The 25,444-nt window shown below is 37.8% G+C and overlaps 1 protein-coding gene across 1 annotated transcript in view; it reads left to right on the forward strand.

Moving 5' to 3' along the window:
• cfap20dc (CFAP20 domain containing) overlaps nucleotides 1-24,089 on the forward strand; it is a 32,884-nt gene extending 8,795 nt beyond the window's left edge. Inside the window, exons 10-17 of the mRNA XM_014006223.1 lie at nucleotides 98-208; nucleotides 321-446; nucleotides 1,562-1,875; nucleotides 8,978-9,313; nucleotides 10,894-11,139; nucleotides 19,003-19,064; nucleotides 22,550-22,644; nucleotides 23,501-24,089. Coding sequence (XP_013861677.1) covers nucleotides 98-208; nucleotides 321-446; nucleotides 1,562-1,875; nucleotides 8,978-9,313; nucleotides 10,894-11,139; nucleotides 19,003-19,064; nucleotides 22,550-22,644; nucleotides 23,501-23,619 — 1,409 coding nt within the window. The 3' untranslated portion in view covers nucleotides 23,620-24,089. The remainder of the gene's footprint in view (nucleotides 1-97; nucleotides 209-320; nucleotides 447-1,561; nucleotides 1,876-8,977; nucleotides 9,314-10,893; nucleotides 11,140-19,002; nucleotides 19,065-22,549; nucleotides 22,645-23,500) is intronic.
• The last annotated feature ends 1,355 nt before the right edge of the window (nucleotides 24,090-25,444 follow it).

A 25,444-nucleotide genomic window follows, 5' to 3' on the forward strand; every position in this document is an offset into this window, starting at 1 on the left:
GTGTGTGTGTGTGTGTGTGTGTGTGTGTGTGTGTGTGTGTGTGTGTGTGTGTGTGTGTGTTATAAAGCTTTTCTGACGTTGAAATCCTTATTTGTAGGAGCATCTTTCAAATTGCAGCCGCGCCCGCCTCAAAAGGGAGGCTTCGGCAAACAGGGATGTAAGACGCTATGGGTTGCCAGTGCCGGAAGAGAGAGGCTACCATCATCAGGTAACCCGTATGTTCTGCAAAACACAGTCTTTTGTGTATGTGTGTGTTAGAGTAGGATTTTGTGTCTTTCCTCTGCTTTTTTCACTGTTATGGGGTTTAACGTTTTGTTAAGCTCCTCTAGTTGGTGGCCAGAGGAAGACAAGTGTAAGCAGGGAGCAACGTACCCTTCCATTCAGTCAGCAGAAGAGCAGACAGCAGCCTCTGACCTCAACAGGAAAGTCAGAACGTCTAACCCCAGGTAAGGCAGCAGGGATAAATGCACACTTTTAGATGGAGAGMTAGTTGCAAAAAATATAATAGGACAGCGAGGGATGTGAACAGAGGACAAAAGACATTGATATGCAGGCTTGGCGATTTTGATATCTACTTGGCATATTCTGGTTTTAATAAGCAGCTCCTCTTAAGAGAAAAAAAAMCTATTCCTTCTCTTTACATTATTCATAAATTAGATCGCTTCAAAATATTGCGTGAATTTAATGTGGCTCAGTCTATGCCGCATCTACTCTTTTGGCCCCCCACCCCTTTTAAATTTTATATAACCCACATCGGGGCCACTCGCATGACCCTCCTGAATCCAACCTGTGAACTCCACCCCCTTTCGTCCCTCCCTCCGCACACCCACACACTCACACATTGTCCTTGCGAAATGAGCCCATGTGTTCTGAGAGCTCATTTATGGAGGTTTCTCTACAAGCAGTCAGCTGCTCCTTTGGTGCAGCCCTGCCCACAGATGGAAAGTAGTTAGTTCATTAATGGTAATGTGGCACATTAAATAAAAGTCAGAGGGACATCTCCTGGGCCCAGGGTTTGCCACACAGTGGGCAATTAGAGGAAGTGATTATACTGTCGAGAGGTTCAAATGTGCTCACTCGTTCAGATTTAGGTGCCTCCGTCTTTGAACTCGGAGAATAAAGATTCATAGTTTTTAACATGCACACGCAAAYTGAAGCAACTTTTGTTTTACTTGATTTTTACCCTCTTGGCTATGCAGTGAACAACACCGTGTCCGATGTTCATTTGGTTTTCTAACACCAGTGTAAAAAACGAGCTTAAGCAGGATTACAACAATGTTTACTTGGAGACTAGGTGTTTCTGCAGTTTCTGAGGATCTTTTATGAAGCTGTCATTACATGAGTGATGACTCATGACGTTTTTGTTTATTTATTAAAGTATTTGCATAATAGGATTATCAAGTAAAACCTACAAAAAATTCAAAATGACAAGAATTAAAAAAACATATATGAGAACAAAATTAGGGAAATAAATATTTTTTTTGTTTAACATCTTACCTGTACTGATCTCTGTACCTCCCCTTAGATCTATATACATTAAAGTATTTTTTTCTTATTTTAGATGAGCGTAGTTGCAGCCCTGTCAAGGAAAGTCCAGGCACCGTCACCACAACAGCAGAGTCTCAGCTTCTGCCAGGTTTGCTTTCTGACCTGCGGGTTTGGAACAGCTGGGAGAGTAATGAGGGGTCTGAGCCCCAGCTCACTCTGCAAGAGGAGCTGTTCACTTTCTCATCGCCGCCGCACTCACCCAAGCGAGGGCAAAGCCAAGGTGACCAGGCAAAGATTGAGATGGGAGATGATCGAGTCCAGAGCGAAAGAGGAGGGCGGCGTCATGCCCAGCCTGAAGACGACTTTATCGGCAGCGAAAGCGATGAGGTATGTTTGCTGTAGCAGAGCGGAGAAGGACACACTTTACTCTGAACACAGACACATTTACAGTGCATCTTATAAAAACCTGACTTACTTATACTTCACTGAGTACTATTCCTGAACTATGTCAATCTAATGCATTAATAACAAACTTAGTTACAATTTCCCTCAGCACTGTTTGATTATCTTTAATTCAATTTCATTTAAAATTAAGATTTCCTTTTCATCAGCTATTAGTGTCAGAATGGAGTGTATGTTTTTGTTATCCGCAGTGTTATGTTTCAAAAGGCACATTTCCCCTCAAAGGTCAGTGGGTTTATTATTAGGCTGATTTTTGTTAAATGTAATAATAAATGTAACAAAGAACAGCGTTTTTTATGCWGAGTGGGAAAATTAAACAGTTGAACTAAAGTTATAAAGACCTATCTTCAAAGAAATGCTAATTACTTTTACTTATTTAAAACTTTATAATAAGTTTGATAATTCAGAGCTAAGAGCCTCATTTTGTTTTGCTCCTGATTAGTTTCTCTTAATCATATTTTTTGGCTTTAAAGTAATGCATACGGTCTACCAATTTAATGAAAAATCCATTTGAAAACACAAATGCGAGTTCTCAAAGTCTTCAAATTTGAGAAGAACACCTGAGTTAGCAATCCAGATTTTTGATTTGTGTGCTGGCAAAGAGGTATGTTACACCAAAACCACCGGGATGATCWCAGTATTGCAAAGTTAAACAGTATAAAGAGTGTTTGTTTCAAAATAAGTGAATCTTTTTATAGTGACCTTTGTAAAGTGCAGGTATAACCTTTTTCTCCCATGAAGCGCTGTCCCGAGCTGACATTTACTTTGGAATTCAAATTTATTACCTGTAGGGTTTAAGAAGTAATTCATAACTATATTCAAAACCAGGGAAAAGTGCACAATACTTTTTAGGCTGTCACTTTACATCATTTAGTCAAATTGTCTACTTCTGTTSTTTATTATAATCGGTGCATGATTAAAAAAAGATACAAAGAACTAAAAAAAAGAAGAGAGAACATCCTGTGTATAAGTGTTTGCTTTGCAAGTGGGGGAGAAATCACATGGTACACTCATGTGCACGCTCTCTCCACACACCCACACACCCTCTCACAAACACACTTACACACCCACATGCAGACAGGTTGTTAGAGGCGAGCATCTTTCTCTCTGTGCAATCAAATGATCATGTTGTCTCTTCTCTGGATTCATCGGAACACTTCAAAAGAAAAAAAAAAGAGCACTTCAAAAGAAACAAACTCCACCGTACACATGGGTGACCTCAGGTTTGAAAAAAAAACACAATATCATTTTTTTAAATATAACTACTGTTTTGTTTTATTATTGATGCATTTATGCTTGCAGATAAACCTGCCTTGACAATCAGTACAAACAAGAACAATGTGTCCATACACTTGTCTGAATGGAAAAGTCCCTGCTGCTACGGCACGCCAGTCATTGTAAAACTTACTGTGTAGTTGGTTAATTTCATTTTCCACCCTAATATTTAAACCCCACTGTGCTTTGTGGTGACTGCTGCTTATTAGCACTCTGGGAATTGAACTGATGACAACCGATGAGAGTGAAAATAGATCGCAACACCTTATAATGAAATGACACAAACGACGGGAACAGGAAAATAATTCACCTTCGAGTTAACTCACTGAAATGAGATGCCTCGKTTTCATATAAATGAACAGAATTTTTAGTGAGGTTTGCAGCTTAGTTTTGTTGGAGTATTGAGTTGATAAAATGTCATTTATTCTCTTTGAATCTAACAGCAAAAAGATGTAATCATTTTTTTGTCTATTCCTGTTTTGTGTTTATCATGATACATTTTCATAGTGGCTTTAATACAAAAGTTTATTTTATTTTTTGTGGAGCACAAAATTACAAACCGCATATTATCACAAATGCTTCAAAACCACAGGATTTAATATACTGAGAGTTATTGTAACAATAATAGCCAATAGCTTATTTTTATACAATTGCTTAAAAATATAATTAAATCATCTCAAGTGCTACAATTTAACCACACCTTTAGCTTTGTTGCAAACATGTAAAACACATATTTAACATAGTTGGACAGCATAAATATACAACAACTCACCATTTTCCTAATACAGTCAGCAACTTTGCTGTGTTGGTTGAAGCACCATCCAGCCCTGCTTGTGTGGCTCTCCATATGTAGCCACACTGAGCTGCACCGTTTGGCTTGATAAGCTGCACTGAATGRGGCACAGGAGGATTTGGATATAAAGACATTTGCTGACACTGGGATAACCGGACTTATACCGTTCTTTAAAGATTTGTTTAAGGGAAGGAAGTTGTTGGAAAGTTTGTTGGCAAAGTTGGAACTCAACAAGCCGTGCAGACACCGGTTAGGTAATGAGATGTGCTAAATGAATTCTTATATAATGATAGAGATTCTGTGTAACTCATAATGACATTTACTAAGTGAACTGCCTGCAGGCAAACATTTCTTATATTAAACTGCTGAAAGTCACGTACATATACGCAGCTGCGGCGGTGTCGGTCTTTGTGTCCTGCTGATCAGAGGCTCCATTGTAAACTCAGGAGAATATTGTTTTCTTACCACTCTGAAAGGCAATATAAAAGAAAGCAGGAACAAATGACTTCAGATCAACTTGTACATACAGACGAGATCATTTCAATGCAGTGGAATAATAGCTTTGCATTTAAGCATGCTGTGTCTCAAATTCCCAGGTTACAGACATTTAGTTTGTGTTATCCTTTTTGATGGTTTAATAGTGCCAGAGTTACCACACATAGAAAAAATAAGAAAATTTAAATCAGTTTTTATGAAAATTCCCTCAGATTTTGTAAGAAGTCRTGCTCATTGGGTTTTTCTTTTCTTTACTGTCTGTGACGTAAATTTRTTATGATAAATACAAATGCATTATTGAAAAGGAAACATTAATTATATATTTTAAGAAAATTTTAATAAAATTCATGCAGCTGAGATGAACAGTTGTTGAGATATTTACACGAGCGGTAACAGGAAATGATGACAAAGAGGAACGCCTGCATGTAAACAGCGTCGCTACATTTGGCTGACAACAGCAGCGAAAGCATCTGATGTTTCTTTAGGTTGTCTTGTCACTGTCAAAGAGAGACAAAAAGTCAGTTCGTCTAAACAAAGATCAGTAGTTTCATGTAGACGTTTGTTGTTTTTGCACCTTGTGCATTCTCGCATTCAATTTTTTAATATATTATTCAAAGTAAAATTTTAGCTTCTGTTTGTGCAGATCTGTCGCTTAAAGCATTTCACTGCAGGTTGTACTGTGTTTACTATGTACATGACAAATTAAATTTACATTTGACTTGATTTGATTTAATTTTAGTTTCATTCTCCTTTGTTGTCACTTCCCGTTTTACTGCTGCGCCAAGTAAAAAAGTTATGTGACAAAATGGGTAAAATCATTTTATAATGCCAAACTTCTTAAATATTACAACACTTTTTGGATTTGTAGGAAATCATGTCACAGGCACTTTAGTTGACATTTTAGGTTGTAATTACAGTAGTCTGTAGAATTTTTGTCTTTTTTTTGTCTAATAGATAAGTGTCATTTGTCCTCTTGGTTTGTTTGTCACTATTTTAGGCCATTGATTCATAGGCTAACAAATTGATGTTGACATTAGTTTTCCATCAGGGCTTTTTTCTTCTTGATTTATTGAGAGGTGCTTTTCTTCTTTAGTTTTTTTTAGCCAAAGTTACAAACCAGGCTTTTGTTTGCTGATTGACACCGTTGTTAGATTCTCATTAGTTCCTTCAGTATATTTTAACCATAGACTTACATATGTAGATCACTAGACTAAGCTTTGCCCGTCCTGTCCACTGGTAGTGTCTGTGACAGCATGGAGGAGCAGAAACGGAGACCAAAAAGGGCAACAGCTCACAGCCTCCATAGAAACTAATAGATAAACAGCAGCTGAACTGGATCTGTTTCACAGATTATCTGTCATGTTTTTACATTAAATTAATAACTATGTTAATTTAATCAACAATCATGTAAAACAGCAGATTTATACCAGAAAAATATATAATTTATAAGTAATAATGAGTCTGTAACTTAGACTATAGCTAGTTGAAAAATAATGACTTCAGCTAGTAATAAGGTATATTTAATATTTCTTCTTACTGTCATAAAAAATAATTTATATTTACCAGTAAACAATCTGGTTATAGGATGAAACTTGTCTCTATTAGCTAACATCTTCTTAACAGGTCAGGTTCCTCTAACAGAAACCTAAAAATACTCACATTTATAATATTATTTTACACTCTGTAGGTCTAAATATTAATCAGACGACAAAGTAGGCTAATATTTAATAGTTTCTGTTAAATTGTAGCATGATTCAACAGTGCTAAACTCTGTATATATGCTACACAAGCTAATATCTGCTAACCAGTTCAATAAATAACAGTAATTACATCAACTTTATAAGATTATTTTAATTTTAAACTGTTACATTATGTTCYGCTCAGATCACATTGAGCTAAATAAGATCAGATCTGCTGACTTGTGTTGAGACGTTTTCTTGTTTATCTTCTGTTAATAAATCTATAACACAAACAGCTTTTCTGACATTATTTTAAACAGTAGATAGATTGTAAAAACTGTAAAATCTTAATAATAATTGGGTTGGTATTATTATTRATAGTTTTTATGATTTMTAYATCATCAGTCCTTTTTTCTGCTGTTTTGCCAACATGTACAGTAATGGGAAATCCAGACTCTTSACCGTTTTGCRTTAGCCWTTAGCTTCACCAGCCGATCACACRGTCATGTRGTATCTGCACACTCCAGTTCTATATAAACTCCTTGGTTTTAACCCAGTTCCCTTTGCTCACTTTCAGGTAGGAACTGTATGACAGGTAATACATGACAGAACATTTGAGACATTCACAGCTATTTACAGTTAAAGATTTAAAAGTGACGTTCTACAGCTCTGTGTGGAGGAAAAACTTTTTAAATATGTCTGTGCTTTAAAACATTATTTAGTGATTACACTGGAAGTCTGAGCATCTTAAAGCCAACACATCAATAATGCTTGAAAGATTCACTACACAGCCAATTGCTGCTCTGTTCTGCCACCCTGTAAATATTGTTAAACTCATCTGTCTTTAGCTAACCATTTGGTACCGGTCAACCTGATTTTGATTTTTTTTCCCCCATTTGTTGCAGGTTGCTCTTTTTCTAAGTTGGAGCATTATTATCTTTCAAAGTGTTGCGTCAGGTTTGTGCAATTCTCTTGAGCAGACTTTGGCTCCTAAACAGAGAGAAATATTAAAAGCAGAACAAAGCAATGAACTTTGAGCGTACGAAACACTTTGAAATTGATCAAAAACAACAAAGCAAGATAAAATTTGTTGTTTTTTCAGATGAAAGCGATTGTTTTGATGCAAATAAAAAAGAGAAAGCAGTTGACTGTGCTGTATCTTCGTGAAGTGCGTAGTTGCTAGTTGCTCACAGCCACACCCACATTTTATCCTTTCAATAATACATGTAACTCATTGTTTATTCACCTGAACTTATGAAAATGTTGAAGCAAAATAAATAAATAAATAAAAAAGAAAGAAAAAAAAGAAAAGAGGGAAACAAATATTATATAGAGCTGGTGAGCCTCCAGGGGCATATGATAACCCTTCACCCCAAAATAAAGCTGAGAGATGAAAGATAAAAGGAGGAAAACACAGAAGGGTAAATATACACACGTACACACACACACACACGTACACACACACACACACACACACACACACACATTGGAGTTATCGACAAGGCATGAACCCCTTTTTACATTAACAGCACGACAATTGGAAATACTTTCAGCAAACTCAAACGTACAGTAAATTTGAGCGAAATAAACAAGATTTTATTCAACAAAAATCATAAATGTTGGAAAACTGTGTCTTCAAAAAGAATATATAAACCAACAATTGTGCGACATGCAGTGACTTGTCAATCAACTAGGGAGCACCCTGGCCACCCCTCTGGCTGCGGTTCTGTTCTCCGCTGCGCAGTTTGCAGCCGTGCATTTAGGAGAAAAGTGAGGTCATAAGAGCAAAATTATTCGTTTTGGACCAGGATTTTTCAGCTTAATTGATCTCATGTATTCTTATATACAAATATAATTTGTTGCCTCTATTAGGATTTTAAATATGTGCTGTGGTTTATAGCCAGTTGTGTAGAATAACATTAAAATAATGCTCCACAGAACTTTAGTCTTCATTACAAAACATCCGTGCAGTGCAGCCTTGAACAGTACCTCTGAAGTGAGCAGCTTGCTGTTTCTGTAGCTGATGGAAGCAGTTGTCACTTTTGTTTCACAACAGCTGAAATAGATTTTACTCAGTTATACATATTGACAGAAAACTGTCAGTATATGGAGATAAACTTTTTGCAACATCTTCAGAATTATCATATATGTTTTGTCCAAAAACACTTCCTGCATGGTGTTTTTCAAAGAGTGAACAGACATCAGTGTCTCAATGACCCAGCTAGCTACAGCTACATTAACTGCACGTTACCTTGGTGTAAACGTCTAACGTGGTCAGCTCACTTACGCTGAACCTTTTGAGAACTTTCTGTAAGAGTTTTGATACTCTTTTCTTTTCCAGTGAAAGTGGGTCATAATTTGAATTCTGTGCTGTGAATTCAGCTGCCATTCTCAGTAAAGGAGAAAGCATCACAGATCTTTCAAGCTTTCTGGGMTAAATTTTGGTATTCAAAATTGTGGTTTTCAGCCACATGTTTTTTTTTTTCCAGTCTTGAGAAAAACCATGAATTGCTTTAGATACATTATGTCTTACAAGACCTCATTGATAGGCAGCACGTTTAAAGCTGGAGAATTGAAAGCTAACTCTAAATTTGAAGGTTGGACAAATGTGCAAAAGTAAAGTGAATACTGTAAAYCTTTTTAAATGCAAGGTTAATTTAAAACCTACTTATCAATACAGTGTCAAGTCCGGTAATTGATATATTTTTTGTGGTGAACCTGGTTTAATTAGATGAAAGGTAATGATTAGTTTAGACAGATGTTGACAGACTTGTATTTCTCACAGGATAAGAGCCACAATGTGTTCCACCATGAAGAATCTAGCATGCCCTCCCCTGCTACAACCAGACCTACTGATGCAACTCAACACGAGCAAAYGGAACCTCATCCTGGATCTTCTCAGACAAACCAAGGATCACAAAAACAGCTTTTGCCCAACACCTGCACGGAGCTTCTATCCAATGGGAGAGCTGAACCAGCAGCGAWGATCCCCACTCGCTGCCTCTCGCCAAACACACACGACCTAAAGTTTGTGGACCGTGTTTTCGACAAGAGTAGCAGCGTTTCACTTCGTAGGAAACTTCCAGAAGAAGTCACATTGGGCGCCTCCACACAGCACAAGGTGATGCTTCCGTTCTGAACAAACAACAGTCATCACAAAGTGTAGCTATATAATCTTGTTTTTCTGTCTGAAATCAAGCAGATAAATAGCTATTATTTTCTATTTCCTTCTCATAATTAACTGAATAGCTGTCTGTGGGCCACCGTAGCTAATTACCCCCAGTGTGAGATGCCTATGTTTGATGTTACCTCGGTATAGTCAATTCGATTGTGTCAAGACTAACAAGAAATGCATCCTCATTAAAGATGCTATATGAGCTCATGCAAACAAACTTGACCATTGAAGTATCCTCTAAATTTGCAATTCAAAGTAGTTGTTTATAAATCCTTTTTGTTTGAAAATTGCCATCATAACTACAATCTGATAGATGATTTTATGTTTTTCAAATACCTGTCTAAGATAAAAAGGAAAGGGCATAGACCCAACAGGAAGGAGGATCACATTGCAACTTTACGGACGTGTTAACCTTCTTTAAGCACGTTGTTAAGGCTTCATTGTCTGTAAATATGTTCAACAGTCACAGCCTGACTCTGAGCTACACTCAATAGTCCCTGCAGGCAACTGTTTTCTCTAAAATAGGCTCTGATAAATCCACCACGCGCTGTTTATCCTGCATCAAACATCAGGCAGACAAACAGTCAGGAAAGAGAACAGGTGAGCAGACTTGTTCRGAAATTCAGATGTTTGTCAGGAGCTAGCAGAACACTAATGTTATTTCTTTAAAATTCAATTCATAAAGTTCAGTTTAGGATATATTGGATTAAATAAATTGTATCAAAGGCTTCTAAATGAGCTTTTGACACATTTTTTAAAACTCACATTGCAAAATTATGTTTTTTTTCCCCATTGGGGATATAAAATGTCAGTTTGGAGGCAAGGTATGAAATGTGCAGCTTATTAAGAAATTTTTATGTCATCACCTTCCTGTCTGTTCAGCGCCGTGTGATCTCAGTTGGTTTAGACAGGCAAAGAGGTTAGTGAAAATGTCTTCAGGATCAAACTCGGCCTGTTAAAAATTGAGGTAGTCCCTTGCTTCTGTCGATGAGATCCGGAATCAGAGAAGAGTCGGCTGAGGTGATCAGAAGGCCTGAAGCGAGTTCTGTCGCATAGCTGTTGCTTTCTGCATGTGCAAAACTCACTGCTGAGTGATATCGCAGYATCCTTCATCAGTGCAGCTCCTCACCGCTGATTTGTGCCAACTCCAGCAGTCAGCATGCAGTGACGGCTTTGAGTGAAATGTTGTCAAAGAAATATGACAAGGAGTTTGTTTCCCCTCCTGCAGCTCCCGTGTATTGACTACCATTGATTTACCACCGGGGCAACACCAGGCTACTTACTCTTTGTCTGACAAATCAAGTTACCATAGAGTTTTCTAAATCAATAGATCCAATGTTAAAAGAGGGTCAGAACAGATGTGCATGTCCACATCTACCTTACTGTTTGTCTGGCATCTTAAGCTGTGGTTAAGGTTTTCACCTCTTTTTGTTGGCTGATAAACAAACAAACAAGAGCTAAATAAACAAATAAATAAATAAATTGTTAGCTTCCAAGTAATTGTTCTCTGTTTTATGGGTTTGAAGGAAGAAGACGGAGATGCGATGCTGAAGGCAGTTAATTCAAGTCATTATGTCCAACAACTCTACAGCAGCAGACAGATGCATGCAGATGATGACGACGAGGAGCTCCGAATGCTGGCAAGCCTGAAAAGAGAGCAGGAAGAAGATGAATGCAGAGCTCTGGGCCTCAGCTTATCTCAGATCCAGCAGTGTGATGTCAGCGTCAGCCAGAGCAGCGACGACACCTCAGCCTGGACCCACATTTCCACGGTCTGTACTGTCACGCTCTGATACGCTTCATCAGCTTCTGTTAACTATTCGCTAACAAGATGCAGATGTGCAGCACACTCCCATAATCATTAGCAGTTTGTCCTTCCCTCTGTCTTTTCTTTGAAATATTTTCTTTGACCCCGGTTGATCCTTGCTCTTGTTAATTTCCATTTCAAGCCCCAACTTACACCACCCTGAAGTGCTAATGCACCTTCTTCTCTAGACAGTTTTCTGCATTTCAAAYGCTTGTAAGTAAAATACCACTTTTATTGGCCTTTTCCAGCTTTAAAGAGTACACTGGATTAATATCTATGGCACCCTCAGTAACTGAAAATTATTTAGGTCATTTGAAATTATCCCCAGAAGTCTTTATAGAATCCAAAGATGGTTCAGTTTGCTCTTGGCTATTGAAGGTCATTATATTATGGAGCATTAGCATATGCACGATGCACTTATGAAGACAGAGCACTGCTGGGTTCATCGTAGAATCCCCAGTGAATACATTTATCATAAATGCTTCAGCTCTAGGGCTGTTACCAGCTCTGTATGCAGGTATCTTTTAAAGTTCTGGGATTCAAGATGCATAGAAATAGTGAAGTTACCACAGGGATTGTTATCTTGTGCTTCTCTTTGAGGACTTRCTGATTTGGTCACCAGTGGGGGAAAAAAAAGAAAGAAAAACAAGTGGGATTGGATTCAGCTTTTAAAAAGGGCTAGAAGAGATTTCTAGAAGTGATCTTAAGTCAGATGCAGTGTTTAAAAGTGTAAATATGCACAGTATGACAACAGCACCACCAACAGTATATAATGGAAACACTTTCAAATAAAGAGTAAAGAAAGCAAACACAAACATTTTGCGTGCAACTCTTTTCAACTAAACTGCACATGGAGCCCTTTGAACAATTACACATAAAAAGATGTAAACACAAATCTAATTCATTGGTTGAAAAAACAGATAATTAACAAAGCGAAATAAAAAAGCCAGTCACTGGAAATGACAGGCCATTTCTTGTCCCTGGGCGCTGTGATTTCAGTGGTCCCCACTGCTGTCATTCAAGCTATTGTTGCTGTTTTTTTTCCTGCTTCAGCAGCCACGGAACAGCCTCGACAGAATTTCACCCCCAGGTGATTGTGTGCTGGGCTTGCATAACTCGGCTGAACGCAGGAAAGTCAACTTGTGGATTGAGTAGTTGTGTGAAATTAGATTTTGCGTACGTGTGTGGTCACTGACTTTATACTTATTCTGTGCAGGCACAGAAAACCCCTTTGAGTGAAGAGAGAAGCATCATGTGTGAATTCTGAATTTTCCAAATACTTAGACCTACAAATGATGGTCTGAGTCAAAAACAGAAGTTAAATATATATATAAGAGAGAAGGAAGCTCCTTTAACAGTTTTTAGTGTTATGTTCCAAAMTGCATTGTTTTCTTTCTTCACACAAGCACTGTTTGCAGGAGAATTTTTGACAMTTGCAAAGATTTCAATTGACTTTTTTATTTTTTTTTTTTCTGTCAGAAAAGCATTGGTAGGGAACTTCATCCTACCGCCTCATCAAAAAGCAATTCCACTCACGTCAGTGTAGACTAAACAGCTCACAACGCGCTTGCAACTTGTAGAGTGATAAAAGCACAACAAGCTCACCAGCAGCAGTGAGTGTCTGGATGATCTTCTTTCACAAAGATACTTTTCTTTGTTTGATATGAAAACATCTGTCTGAGAAATCTTGCCACAGAAAACTCAGAAYAGACAACTCCGGCTCTAGTTTATTTTGTTACCTGGGTTACATATTCTGYTTTCTTGATTTGTTGGCTGAAAAGYAGCAACAGTGAGGACAACAAAGCCTTGCTAGAAAGAGTTTTTTCAACCTTAAGCAACCGAATCAACTCGACAAGAAATGGAAAAGCTTTGGAACAACATTATTTTCCTGTAGGCTGTCAAATATAGCCAAAAAGAAAAAAAAATAACAATTGTATTGTTGGCAGCAACAAAAATATTGCAAAGTGTAACCCTTATGTTACTAGTTTTAGTTTATGTTACTTTTATATCTTATCAGTAATAATAAACTTGCCTACTTTAAATAAACAGGCTTTATCAGCAGCATCCCAGCTTCATTTTGATTGGGGGTGGAGTACGCTCTGGACATGTTGCCAGTCCATCTCATGGCCAACTCAACATTCAGACAAACACTCATGACCAGTTTAGAATTGCTAATTAACCTAACATGGTTGTGGGTTTGGATTAATTGTGTTCACCAAAGTCTCATGAGAAAGCCCACACATGCTAAGACAGGAAAAGGCCCAGAGATGCCAGCTGATCACCAAATCCTGGACTGTCCTGCTGTGAAGGGGACATTACCAACCACTTCACCACCAGCTGCCACAAAGAATAAGWAAAATCTCTTATGGCTAAAAAACAAAAAAAAATTAAAAAAAATAACTAAAATGACATTACAGTTCTTTGTTACATACAGGAATTAATGGTGAGCTGTTGTCAACCTTAACTTTCTGTATCACCATAAAAGAATTGAAACGTTTTATTCTAAAACCTTGACCTTAACTCATCTCACTGTAACTCGATTTCATTGATTTGTTATTCAGTCAGGGACATGTGTGTCTTACAGAAGAGCTAAAGTGATAAACATATAGAGAAGCAGCTCGGCGCTTAAATTAAATCATCCTCTTTGCATTTCTTGTCACATCGAAAACAAGATTTATTTTTATATTCTATACGATTTTTTTTCGAAAGCCGCCATTGAGCTCGCTTCCCGAGAGAGTTGGAAATATAGCGTTTTACTGAAGAACAAAGGTCCACCTTTTACCTCCCAGCCTGTAAATTTGCTGTGCCAGATGTACATTAGAGGTAAACATTAGAAAGTGCACGCACAGAAGAAGGAAAAGGAAAAGTGCCACTAGAGAGGAGCTGAACCGYCAGCCGTCTCCTGTAAACAGCCTTGATTAAAAAGGCACCGAGGTAAACAGTGATTATCAGGCACTGAGTGGCTGAACATATTTGCCACTAGGCTTGTGCAGCAAAATGTTCAAACTAAATATTTTTAACAATTACAAGCTGCATTTTTAAATTAATCATTAACTTTCATAACTGCTAGTTTAGAAACAGAAATAACATAGTTTAAGGCAGCGCCAATCAAAGACAAATAAAACCCTTAACACTTTTTTTGATTGCTGGAAAGCCAAGTAATACACCTAACAAGGCACTACAACACAAAAGTGGAAATGAGGGGGCGTGGTAATAATCTGGAGCACCAATTTTTAAGAACAAACCAGTAATATGATTCAAACAAATCGAGATSCCAGCTCTAAAAGCCAGACAGTGTGTATGCATTTATCTGAGAAGCTATACAGCAAGCTGTGCTTCAGCCAAGCCATTAGTGAGTGCCAAACTACAGGCAGCTGAAGATGCTGTATTGAACTTCTAAACCACACTTTGCTTTGTCAGGCCAAGAATTTATGTTTGTTCAAAAATAAATGATGCACTTCTTTTAGCAGCAAATGCACTTCTGCTTCTTTTAGGCTCAAATGCTTTCTTTGAAATTCTAGTTCTTGYGAGTTGCAATGACCACATCAGGTACTGGGTTTTACGTTTCACTGGGACACAGAAAGGCCTCGAGGTTCTTTCTGTATTTTCAGTGGCACTCTGCAGGTAACCCGTCATCATCGGTCCATATTACCTGCAGAATTCCACGGGGAGCAATTTTGGTTCCTGTCTGCAGAATTACATAAAGAAGGCAGTGGGTCACACAAATAGCCAAAATTAAATCAAGCAGTGCAGAGACTACAGCTCCAGTGTGTCTGCTTCTTCATCAAAGTCATGTAATAAAATAGCCCTTAACAGGTACAGCACTCAAAKAGACTCTTGAGGCTTTAATGCAGTCTTTAGCTTCGACTAAATGAAGAACCCTGTAAGTCTCAGACCTGTATGTTTGTCTGTATGTCTCTCTTCACTTTTACTGCACTGCTGGCTCTAAATTGTAAGGCAATTAAAACATAAATGTAAAAAAAAGCAAAAATGATGCATTGCACCAGATTTAGGCTTAAGCTAATTTACATCTAGATTTCCTCCAAACAATAAACAAATATCAACAATAAATAATTAAACGTCTAACAGCAATAAAAAAAACAAGAAAGCAAAAACAATATCAAACGATTAAAAACTTCTAAAATATAGTGGCCCTCGAGGACCAGGGTTGGACAACCCTGTGCCAAGCAGTGGAGCTGATATTCTGGACTTTCTGTCCACTTAAAGCTCCTCTCGTTAGAAAATACCTGAGGGACATGTTCCAGWAGACAAAAATTACTTTAATGATAATAAATGGCATACTAACATAGTTTAGTTCCCAGGAAAAAACTAAATCTGGTATTGGCTCGCCACAAAARTGAGCAAAAATGTCAAGCATGGCTTTGTGACATTCCTAAAGCAGCAGCCTATACTGAAATAAAAGCAACATCAAAGAACACTTTAGCTGTTATATTCAAAGCTTTGTCTTCCGGGTCGTCCTCCTCGCTGCAGGACAGCATGAGCAAGTGCCAGAGGGCAGCCATTTCAAGCCCCCGTGTAAAACATGGGTGGGTTCCTGCCAGGCAGAGTGTGATTTCCAGAGTGCTTGCTGATCATGCAGAAAGGTCAGGGACCAGAGAGACTGGTTTATTACTTTAAAGAAAGTCTTCAGCTTTCTCTGGAGTTTCTTGTTTTAGTCTGTGGAAGCATTTTACAGATAGATTTGGAAATTTTTGAACACTGGCTGCGTTTTTATTGTTGTTGTTGTTGTTGTTGTTGTTGTTGTTTACTCAGAAATAGATGAAAGTGAAAACCAGAAACTGAAAACGGGCTTTAAGTTCAGACTGTTTTTATTCTAAAGTACCGGGAAATCATAGCTCTTTGTTTTATTACAAAGACTTGTGTTTTTCATCTGCTAAATTGTAACTGGACTATTCACTCCGAAATTCTTTCATGGACAGAAATGGATCATTTCTTTTGGTATTTATTCATCACCTAGAAAAAAGATAGTTTGGAACTGTTTCCTTTTTTTGTTTGTTTGTTTGGAGGCTGTTCCTGTGAATACACAAGATGTAGGCAAGCAAGCTCCCATGCAAGGGCAAGTGAAACAGGCCGTTCTTAAGCTGCAAAAACAAGTCAAATCCCACAGAGAGACAGCAAGAACGATGGGGATGGCCATAACAGTTTGGTACATTCTCTGAAAAAAACAAATAAATAAAAAAAACATGCACTGGTGAGTTCAGTAACATTAAAAGACCTTGACGTCCACTGAGAACAGCTGTAGTGAAAGACGAGGAATCTTTTTAGCAGTAAAGCAACTCCCTTCACTAAATCCTGTTAAGTGAAAAACACCCTATAGAGCTGACTGACAGATCAGTATCAACACATGAAACTTCATCAGAGCAGATGCTGAAGGCTCATCTCAAATCATTCAGAAACCTTTCCTCAAGAAAAGAAAACATTGAACTTAAACTAGAGAAATTGCATTTTCTGCAAAAATACAGAGGGAGAACTGAAGGACGTTACTGGAATTTKCTGACAAACCTAAAACTGAGGTTTAAAAGCTATAAAAGGAGAACACTAGCTAAAAGGGGCAAACTAAAGCTAAAATAGTGATGCGATGGTCACGAACGATCCAAATCTTTTGAACGACTCTTTACAACGAACGATAGGAGCCGAGTCGCGGGCAGGAACGAGCCATTTGTAGTTTTATGTATTTTATTCCTCATATAATCTTTATTATTTCATCCTTAAATTGCTCCTGTTTTGCTTTTTCCTGGAAAACAGGCAGAGTGGTGGAGAACAGAAACTCACGGGAAAGGGAGAGGAGGGTTTCTGCTTGACAAAACACATGGTTCCACCCACATAACGTGATGACRTCATCACGACGCCACATGTGATGACGTATTTCCCTACGTGATGACGTAACTCGTTCAAAATCGAACGGCTCTTTTGAATGACTCTATGAAACAAAGGAGATCCTAAGATCCGGATCCCATCAAAGAGCCATTTATCCCATCACTAAGCTAAAAGCTAAAAGAAGCAAAGCACTAATTAAAAGCCAAAAATAGCAGTTCGTGCTACCTAAAAGCTAAACATAGCAAAATAGTTACTAAAAGTTGCAAAGCAATAGTTACAACCTAAAAGAAGCAAAAAGCTGTCAAAATATAGTAAATGGCTAGTTCAAAGGTAAAAGTATAAAAAGGTTAGCTGAAAGTACATGAACAGTAGTTACAAGCTAAAAGTATCAAGAGGCYAACAAAATGCTAAATGTTGTAGAACATTAGCTAAAAACCAAAAACAGCAAAACATTGATCAAAAGCTTAAAGTAGCAAAATATTAGCTAAAAGTGCAAAGTAGCAGAAAGGCAGCTAGAAGCTAAAACTAGTAAAACAATGGCTAAAAGCTAAAAGTAGCATAAAAAGACAAAATTAGAGCAAGTACAGTATGCAAAATAATAGTATTTTTTAAGTAATTGAAGAGATCTTGATGTTCTTGAAGAAAATATTTGTATGTAAAATAAAATACTTTAAAAAGTATCAATTTATCCAATAATTTTACCCACTTCTTCCTTTCTGGGTCAAGGAGGTGTTGATCATAACACTGCACTCCAGAAAAAGATGAATATTTTCATTTATGAACAGCTAAAATGGTACAAAGTGTGAAGAAGGAGCTAGATTGAGAAAAAATATATATTTACCCCACCCCCACCTAGTTTGACTCACAACAAAAACAAAAGTTTTAAAAGAACAAAGCAGTCCTAAAATAACATGTTTGAACAAACTGACCTAAAACTAAACCGAATCAGACTGATGTGTACAAAAAGGGGTGAAGAAGTCTTGAAAACCATAYATCATCTGTGGAACATGTGGAGACAGTATGATAACGGGGACATGCATGGCTTCCACTGACACCGGGTCACCAGTGTGTATTGATGATRTGATAGACTGAAGCAGTCAGACGAATTATAAAGTGGATAGAGATATACTGCCTGCTCTGGTTCAGCCAAATTGAATAACGCTGCTTCATGGAACAGATGGACAGCGGTCCAAAACATATTGCAGAAGAAACTCATGAGGTATTTTAAAGTTAAAAAAAAGAGAGGCAAATCAATCACTTGGTTTCAGCCATATTGAGTTGTATTTTACTTGCTGAGGACTAAAGACAAAAAGACCCACAAACAATAAACAGCTCCAGACAGCTGCAGTAAAGCCTGGCAAAGCATCACAGAAAAGGAAACCCATTCTTCTGGGATGTTCATTAGATCCTGACTTCAGGCAGTCGGTTTCACCAGAAGATTCTCAATATTGTTATAAAAGGCAGAAAACCAGAGCACCCAGAGGAAACCCACACATGCACAGGGAGCACACGCAAGCTTCCCCACAAAAAGACCAAAGTGAACCCAGATTGAAACCTTCTTGTCGTGAGGCGACAGTACRAGCCACCACACCACTGCGCCTTACACCATTATTCACTCTACGGTTTCTGAAACTGCGTTTGAATTCACAAAAAAAGAAGGAAAAAAGAATCTCCCTGTGCATGCACATTTGTGCCTAAATGCCTCGTGACAATTACTTGTCAAAAACTGGCGCTTTTATGTYTGGAGGCATCAACATTTGACAAGTAATGACCTTCATTAGTCATTCTTAGCATAAAAAATGATTTCARTCTTGACATGCAGTAAGTGCACATCTTTTTTCCCCCTTCTCTTTGTGTCATAATCACATCCTTAGTGGTCTTTTCAACAGTATGAATATGAATAAATAATTATTAGAATTTTAAGAAATGAGKGAAGGTTGAGTATTGGTGACATTTGAAAGCATCTTCTGACTTTTTTCCCCCCATCTAGCCAGTGAATCAGGGGCATCACTATCAGGAGGAAATGAACCCTTTGCTTCAGTCAAACCCAAGGTAAAAAAAAAAAACACTCATCACATCTTAAATCAGTTCAAAACCTGTACATTTAGAATCAAGTGTAGCCTAACCCTAGTCTGTGACATGTCTTTATGTTTTGTAGTTTTAAAGAACTGACGTTGCTTTACTTCTTTAGATGTTATTATTAACCTGTGTTTAAAAAAAACGGCAAGCATCACTGATATTTTACCTAAATAGGTCTTGTTTGTGTTTGAGTTAGGCTTTATATCCAAAAATATTCATGAATATATATATAAAACTAGAAATACCTAAGTAGATTGTAAGCAGGGGCTGCAGTATTTACACTAAATGTCAGCTGTCAGATGGATGCGTAGACTGAGGCTTATCTCGCTCTCAGATGGGTACAAATAAACTTAGAGTGTGTCAGGTGCTGAGCTTTTCTCCTCCCAGAACGGCTGTTGTCATTTTCATTATGACTTTTTTTTTTACTGATTATTAYGCTTATCTCTGGAAAAAAGATTTGATAAGGCCTTTTTTTTATTCACTACAAAAAGTATGGTAGACGTCAAACTTCAGGTTCTAAAATAAAAAATGRAAGCAATTTAATTTTAATTTCCACACATGAAAAGATTCAGCGGGGTTTTAAGGCTAGCAGCCAAAAGACATGTTGTTATGCTTCCCTGCAGGCTAAAGCTAACTAAACTTTTAACCTCAAGAAGGGAAGAAAACTGTTAAATGAACTCTTTTCTGCTGGAGGAGAGAAAATAATTCAAAGCGCTATGGCCGACATTAACTTTGTGCAAGTACTGAGTTAAGCAGATCACACCTTTCATCACAAAAGTGCACGGAAATGAATTAGATGTTCATAGCAAGGTAGGATTTCAGAAAGATTTTTGTATCGGTATAAGAGAAAATAACTAGAATTTTTCTCCTCATTCATGTCGTTTGTGTTTGAGATTTGAAGAATTCACGATTAAATAAAAAWKKWRSMARKTMMWWAAARSCMAAWTYSKTTTTTTTAAAYCATCCTAAGAGGAAAGTCAGCTCAGAGATTCAAGCATCTTTTGAAAGACTGCTCTAAAACCTTCATCACTGTCTTCAATAGAAATATTTATAATAGAGAATAATAAATAAATACAATGTGTCATCATGTCACAGTGCAGCCTTTGACTGAATCCCTGCACCTGTCWCGAGGCTGTACCGCTGTGTACTGTTTATCCATCCCAGCGCCCTGCTGCGGCAGTGTATGAATGGATTCGGTTGTCCTTGGAGGCTTCTGGAGACATTATATCGCCTCGCAGCCTGCTAATGCACAGACGCGCCTCTGTGCTTGTCCATCTCTTTACGGGCGTACACAACCATGTGGTGTATTACAAAGGAAGACAAAGAGATTGCATCACAGATCCGCTACTCTTAATTATGCAGCCGCCTCCTTCCCAACACTTGTGATTTATTGATGAAGAGCACGGTACCCCTTTGAGTACATGTGTTGACTAGCACGTGTTTAAACAGTGTTTGCCTTACCGGTTAGAACTGATGTCGAAAAATCAGATCACCAGCGGGATAGCTGTTTATGTATTGTTGTGTTTGACTAGCACAGCCAAAAGATTGCCCATGCTGTGAAGTGATGTTCTTGGACTTAACGTCCGCTGAAACSAACATTACTATCAGCTACCACCTCAAGCAAGCCGCTCTACAGCCTCCACAGCTGTAATACTGAAATTAGACTTGGAGGCAAGGCCTGATTTACATATTAAACAGCAGCTGCACAGGATTTGTTGTTGTTTTATTTGTTTTCTTCTTTCATCAGAAGCCGTTATAGTGAATTCTATCACTGTGGAATTGTGGAGCATCCTGGCATCGCTGCAAAGCTGTCTTTCTGTCGAGAGCCACTGCTTCCTTGATGACTAAAATGCTTCTGTTTCTGTGCCTATGTTGCCATGACTTTATAAACATTTTAACATATGATAWACTCTCTGTAGCAGTGTTGTTTAATTCCAGCATTGACACGGATTGACAGGCTGGCCACATAATAAAATGTGGTTTTAAACAACATATTGTGAACTTTAGCTGAGCAGCTAAAATGTAAGACAACCAAACCACATTTTGATTTTTTTTTATATTTATTTTGGTCTGGAAGCTATTTTGGTAAAAAAAATATCATAAAAAATAAAACATTTTCAATATACTAAATTGCTTTGCAAAGGCAGTGTACCTGCASACATTAAATGAAGTCAAATTACTTTCTTTCTACCAGGTCTGTGTTTGAATTGTAATAAATTTTTTAAAATCCAAGAATTTAATCACTCTTGCCAAGTCCCACTTAACATTTTGAAGTCCAATTTACACCTCGGTAGTAGGGGCCCTTGTCCTTGAAAATTGCTTCCATTAACTTTTGTACAATGTTCCTGCCTATCAAACAGTCAGAGGGGCTTTTGGAGTGAGGTAAATGCTTTTGTTAGCAGGAAAAATCAAAGCCTCAGTGGAGATAATGTGCTGCCTCACATATAAAGGCTGTAAATCCAGCAAAAAGGGCGGGAAAAATCCTCTTTAATTACATGGAGTCAGAAAATAATGAGAAATGTTTATAAATTTAATGTAAGCGTTCATTAATGCACTACTTTGTTTCTTATTGTTTAAAATATTTTGTGTATTTCATGTGTTGTTAAAAATCAGTAAAAAAAATCTGTGGGAATGTGGTGCAAAGCTGCTTTTAAATTGAATAATAAATGTATTGAATTATTTAAAGTGGTATCAATTTTACAGTATTCTGGCCTGGATGTGTAAAGAGTAGCTGTACACATATGAACTTTTTGCTTGATAAGTGAAATACTGTTTTCTGAAGGAGTAACATTAGCAATCATTGCACTCCTGCCTGGTGAGACAGACCAACCAGAGGCGAACATTTTGAATTTCCTGCTGCGAGGCAAATATTGTACAGAAGATTATACTGTAATTCCACATTTAATACGCTCCGGTTTGCTCTTATCCAGAGGCGTAAGATGTTAATGGGTGATTGCACAACTGATGTATAGCCAAGAATGATTATGAATGCCGTTTAACAAATGAATCTCTCACCGCTCCCGAGTAATAATTCATCTTGAGATATTTTCCTCTCTGGCTGCAATCATTTACACCATGCTAAGAGAGCAGTGTTTTTCATTTACGGGAAAAGTGGCAGATGTATGGCCGTGCTTCGGCGTACGTCGCAGGCAGAGTGGATACACTCATTTGGGGAGAAATGAAGTCGTGCTCCCCGCAGAAACAGGCGAGGTTAAGACCCCTTCTCTGAGCCACATTGTGGATACTTGGAAGCCGCAGCTGGAGTCAGAATTTAATAAGTGATCCTTYAGGTAAACCGGTGAGACTGGAGGAGAAGTGGCTCAAGGACAATGGAATCATAGATGGGCTTCTGAGAGTGCATGATGATGGGACTCCATTGTTAAAATGTCATAGGCTAAGATGGTGAGTGTAATGGTATGTGTTGTCATGACTGTCTGGCTTTATGGTCTTTTCCCTAGAGAGTGGATGGACGTGCTCAGCCCTCCTATTATGCCTCCAAGCCAGCAGAGAAGGTCAGGCTCCGCACAGAACAATTTGGAAAGACTAGGCAGAGGTATGGTAACCTTCATTATAGTCCTTTTACCCCCGGACCGCCTTTTGATGTCCTTGGGAGTGCGTAAGACAGCAAACAGACCGATGCTTTAACACTAGTTACACTAAAGCTAATGGAAACAGTCATTGGTGACAGAGCTTTTAGAGATGTTACATTTCCTCCAAGGATGCGCTGCACAGCGTCGTGAGGCTGCAAGTGAAGGTGTATCTAATTAGAGCTTAAAGGGAAAAAAAAACACCAGAAGAGTGAAGCTGTTTGTCCTCCACATAGGTCAGAAGAGACAGGCTCATTACAGGTCTGAACCCCCCGCCCCCCAGACATATCCGCAAGGTTAACTGATGAGACTTTTCCAGTTTACTACATCATTTTAAAACCCCTTACATCACGTGTCATGTAATTAGTTTTCATTATTGTTGCCCAAGTTTCAGGTGAGACAAAAAAAAAATACGCTCATCTCAATCCATTCCATAACCTTTTTTAGCATTTAACTGCCTGTCAATTTAACAGCTCAATTCTTATGCTTTAAGGTAGTGAGGGATTACAGGGAATCTCTTTACAGCTTCATAATTTGGTGCTGCGTCTGGGTGTCTTAGGGCTTGATTGATTAGGGAAAAAATGGCAGCGGCAGAAAACTTTTAAATCCACATGAGTCTGAAGGTCACCTAACCACCAAGCTTCTAATTCCATTTTATTTAAAGCTGACAGAGTAGGCCCCTCATTCATATCTGGCATGGCAAATTCAGTCTACATTGAAAAATGAGAAATCATACATTCATCTTTTTATCTGTGCAATCTTGTTTCATTTTTATRTTTTGAACATAAAAGGTTTCAGAGTGATTTTTTGGCTTTAATACAGGAGAGGATGGGCTGGTGAAAGAAGAGGAGAATGAAGATGAATATTTGAAACTGCTCTATGATCCTTGCCTCAACTGCTATTTCGATCCTGAGACAGGAAAGTACTATGAGCTAGCTTAACTGGAAGCCCATTAGAATCAGAAATAATGAATCACATTAACAGCGAATGAATTGCTTCTGTACTTTTATTTCATTATATTTCATTTTTTTAGGCCGAGCTTATTGATTGAAAGCCGATTCTCCATTCATAAAAACCCTTTCTGTGTTTTTGTTCTTGGAAACTATCGACAGCTTTGTGCCGCTATAGTCATGTTAAGGTTTTGGGGAAACTCACCAAATCGAATGCATGCCCTTTTTTTCCAAGAAAGTGATCATTCACTTGCACATCTGATGACAAAATGAGTTCTTTATGAAAAGTCTTGGCTGGGAAATGGATATGGGTGCTTTCTAAAAGAACACACTAGAGCTTCTTTTATAAATGACATTGAAAATTTAGTTGGATTTAATGGAATTTTTTAGTCAGAATGTATGCAAAAAAAAACTGTCATAAAATATGTTTCTGTGTATCCACCGTATTGTGGTATTTTTTGTGTGTGTTATTTGGAATAAATGTTTTGACAAATGGTTTTGGTTCCAGTTTWTTTATTTATTTTTTTCTTGTGTGTGAGTGTGCTTGTGTTTCTTTTAAATTGGACAGCGTTGCACAGAATACAGGAGGGGGAGGAAGCATGATTGATTTTAATTCATCTGAATGCATTTGAAATACTCCAGGCTTTTTTTTTTTCCATGGCGCGTAACTGAAACAGGGTAACAGCAGGTGGGCTGCAGATGAGGCCAGCAGGTCTTTGAGCCAGTTTTGCCACTACGCTCGTCACACCTGAAAGCAAATGGGGATATCGATTCATAATTTTGTGGCCGGTAACAATTACTGGAGAAAATGAAACAATAAAAAAATGGAAAAACAGCACTTGTGGTGTTCAGTTATTCCTAATTTTATTAGATTTTGTTCAGTATCCTGGAGTGAAACATGATAACATGTGCACAACTGTATTTTTTTATAACGTTCAAGACAAAATTGGCATCAGGAAAACCTTGGACGTGGATTTCATTGTTTCAGTTATAATTCTCTCATGCCTGACAAAATCTGGAAATTGTGCAGCAGCAGGAGTCTTGAAAAGACATTGAACGTTACATAAGGAGMCGTCATAAATTAACCACAAGTCATATATTTTAAACATGGTCTCAATGTTTTAWATCATAATGCATGACTGCCTGGAGTGTGGCAGGGGATCAGCTTGTGAATTTGACTTCTCTGCTTCTGTATGAAAAGTTGATCAAACTGGAGCTAAAGAAATCCGGAAGTGGGCGTGGAAATAGGTGCGAGGAACCAGGAAGTAAACAAACTGCTGCGCTTCGAGAAAAGAAGTTTGCGGAAGTATTCAACTTCTTTTACTAGCGTATGCTCGGATAAAATTCAGTCTTCGCGATGAGAATTGGTTAATTCATATCTGAAGTTGTCAAAGATGTCAGAACAACAGGTAAATAAGTCTAAAATGGGTTTGAGTCTTTAAAATAACTGTTGAAAGTGCTTTTTACAGTCGTTAGCTTAGGTCGTAGAAGTTAAACGTGGTCTAAGTTGTTTAAAACAATTAGTAGAAACAAAGCATGTCGATAAATCGATAAWAGTGTGAGGAAGAAATGATAAATTGTTTTGCTCTGACTGAAGACACTCTGCTTCTGTATGAAAGGAGTGAAACATGATAACATGTTTCACTCCTTTACACTCCAGTATAAGTAATACTGAGTCACGTGACGTCGTGTTCTTGACACTTTATATATTTATATGGTTCCTGAACTATTGAGTCATTCTAGTTAAATGTGTTTCAGTCATTTGTGCTCAGAATTAAAATATAAATACTATGACTCGTAGATGAGTAAAAAAATA

This window comes from Austrofundulus limnaeus, unplaced genomic scaffold (assembly GCF_001266775.1).
Source record: "Austrofundulus limnaeus strain Quisiro unplaced genomic scaffold, Austrofundulus_limnaeus-1.0 Scaffold35, whole genome shotgun sequence".
NCBI lineage: Eukaryota > Metazoa > Chordata > Actinopteri > Cyprinodontiformes > Rivulidae > Austrofundulus > Austrofundulus limnaeus.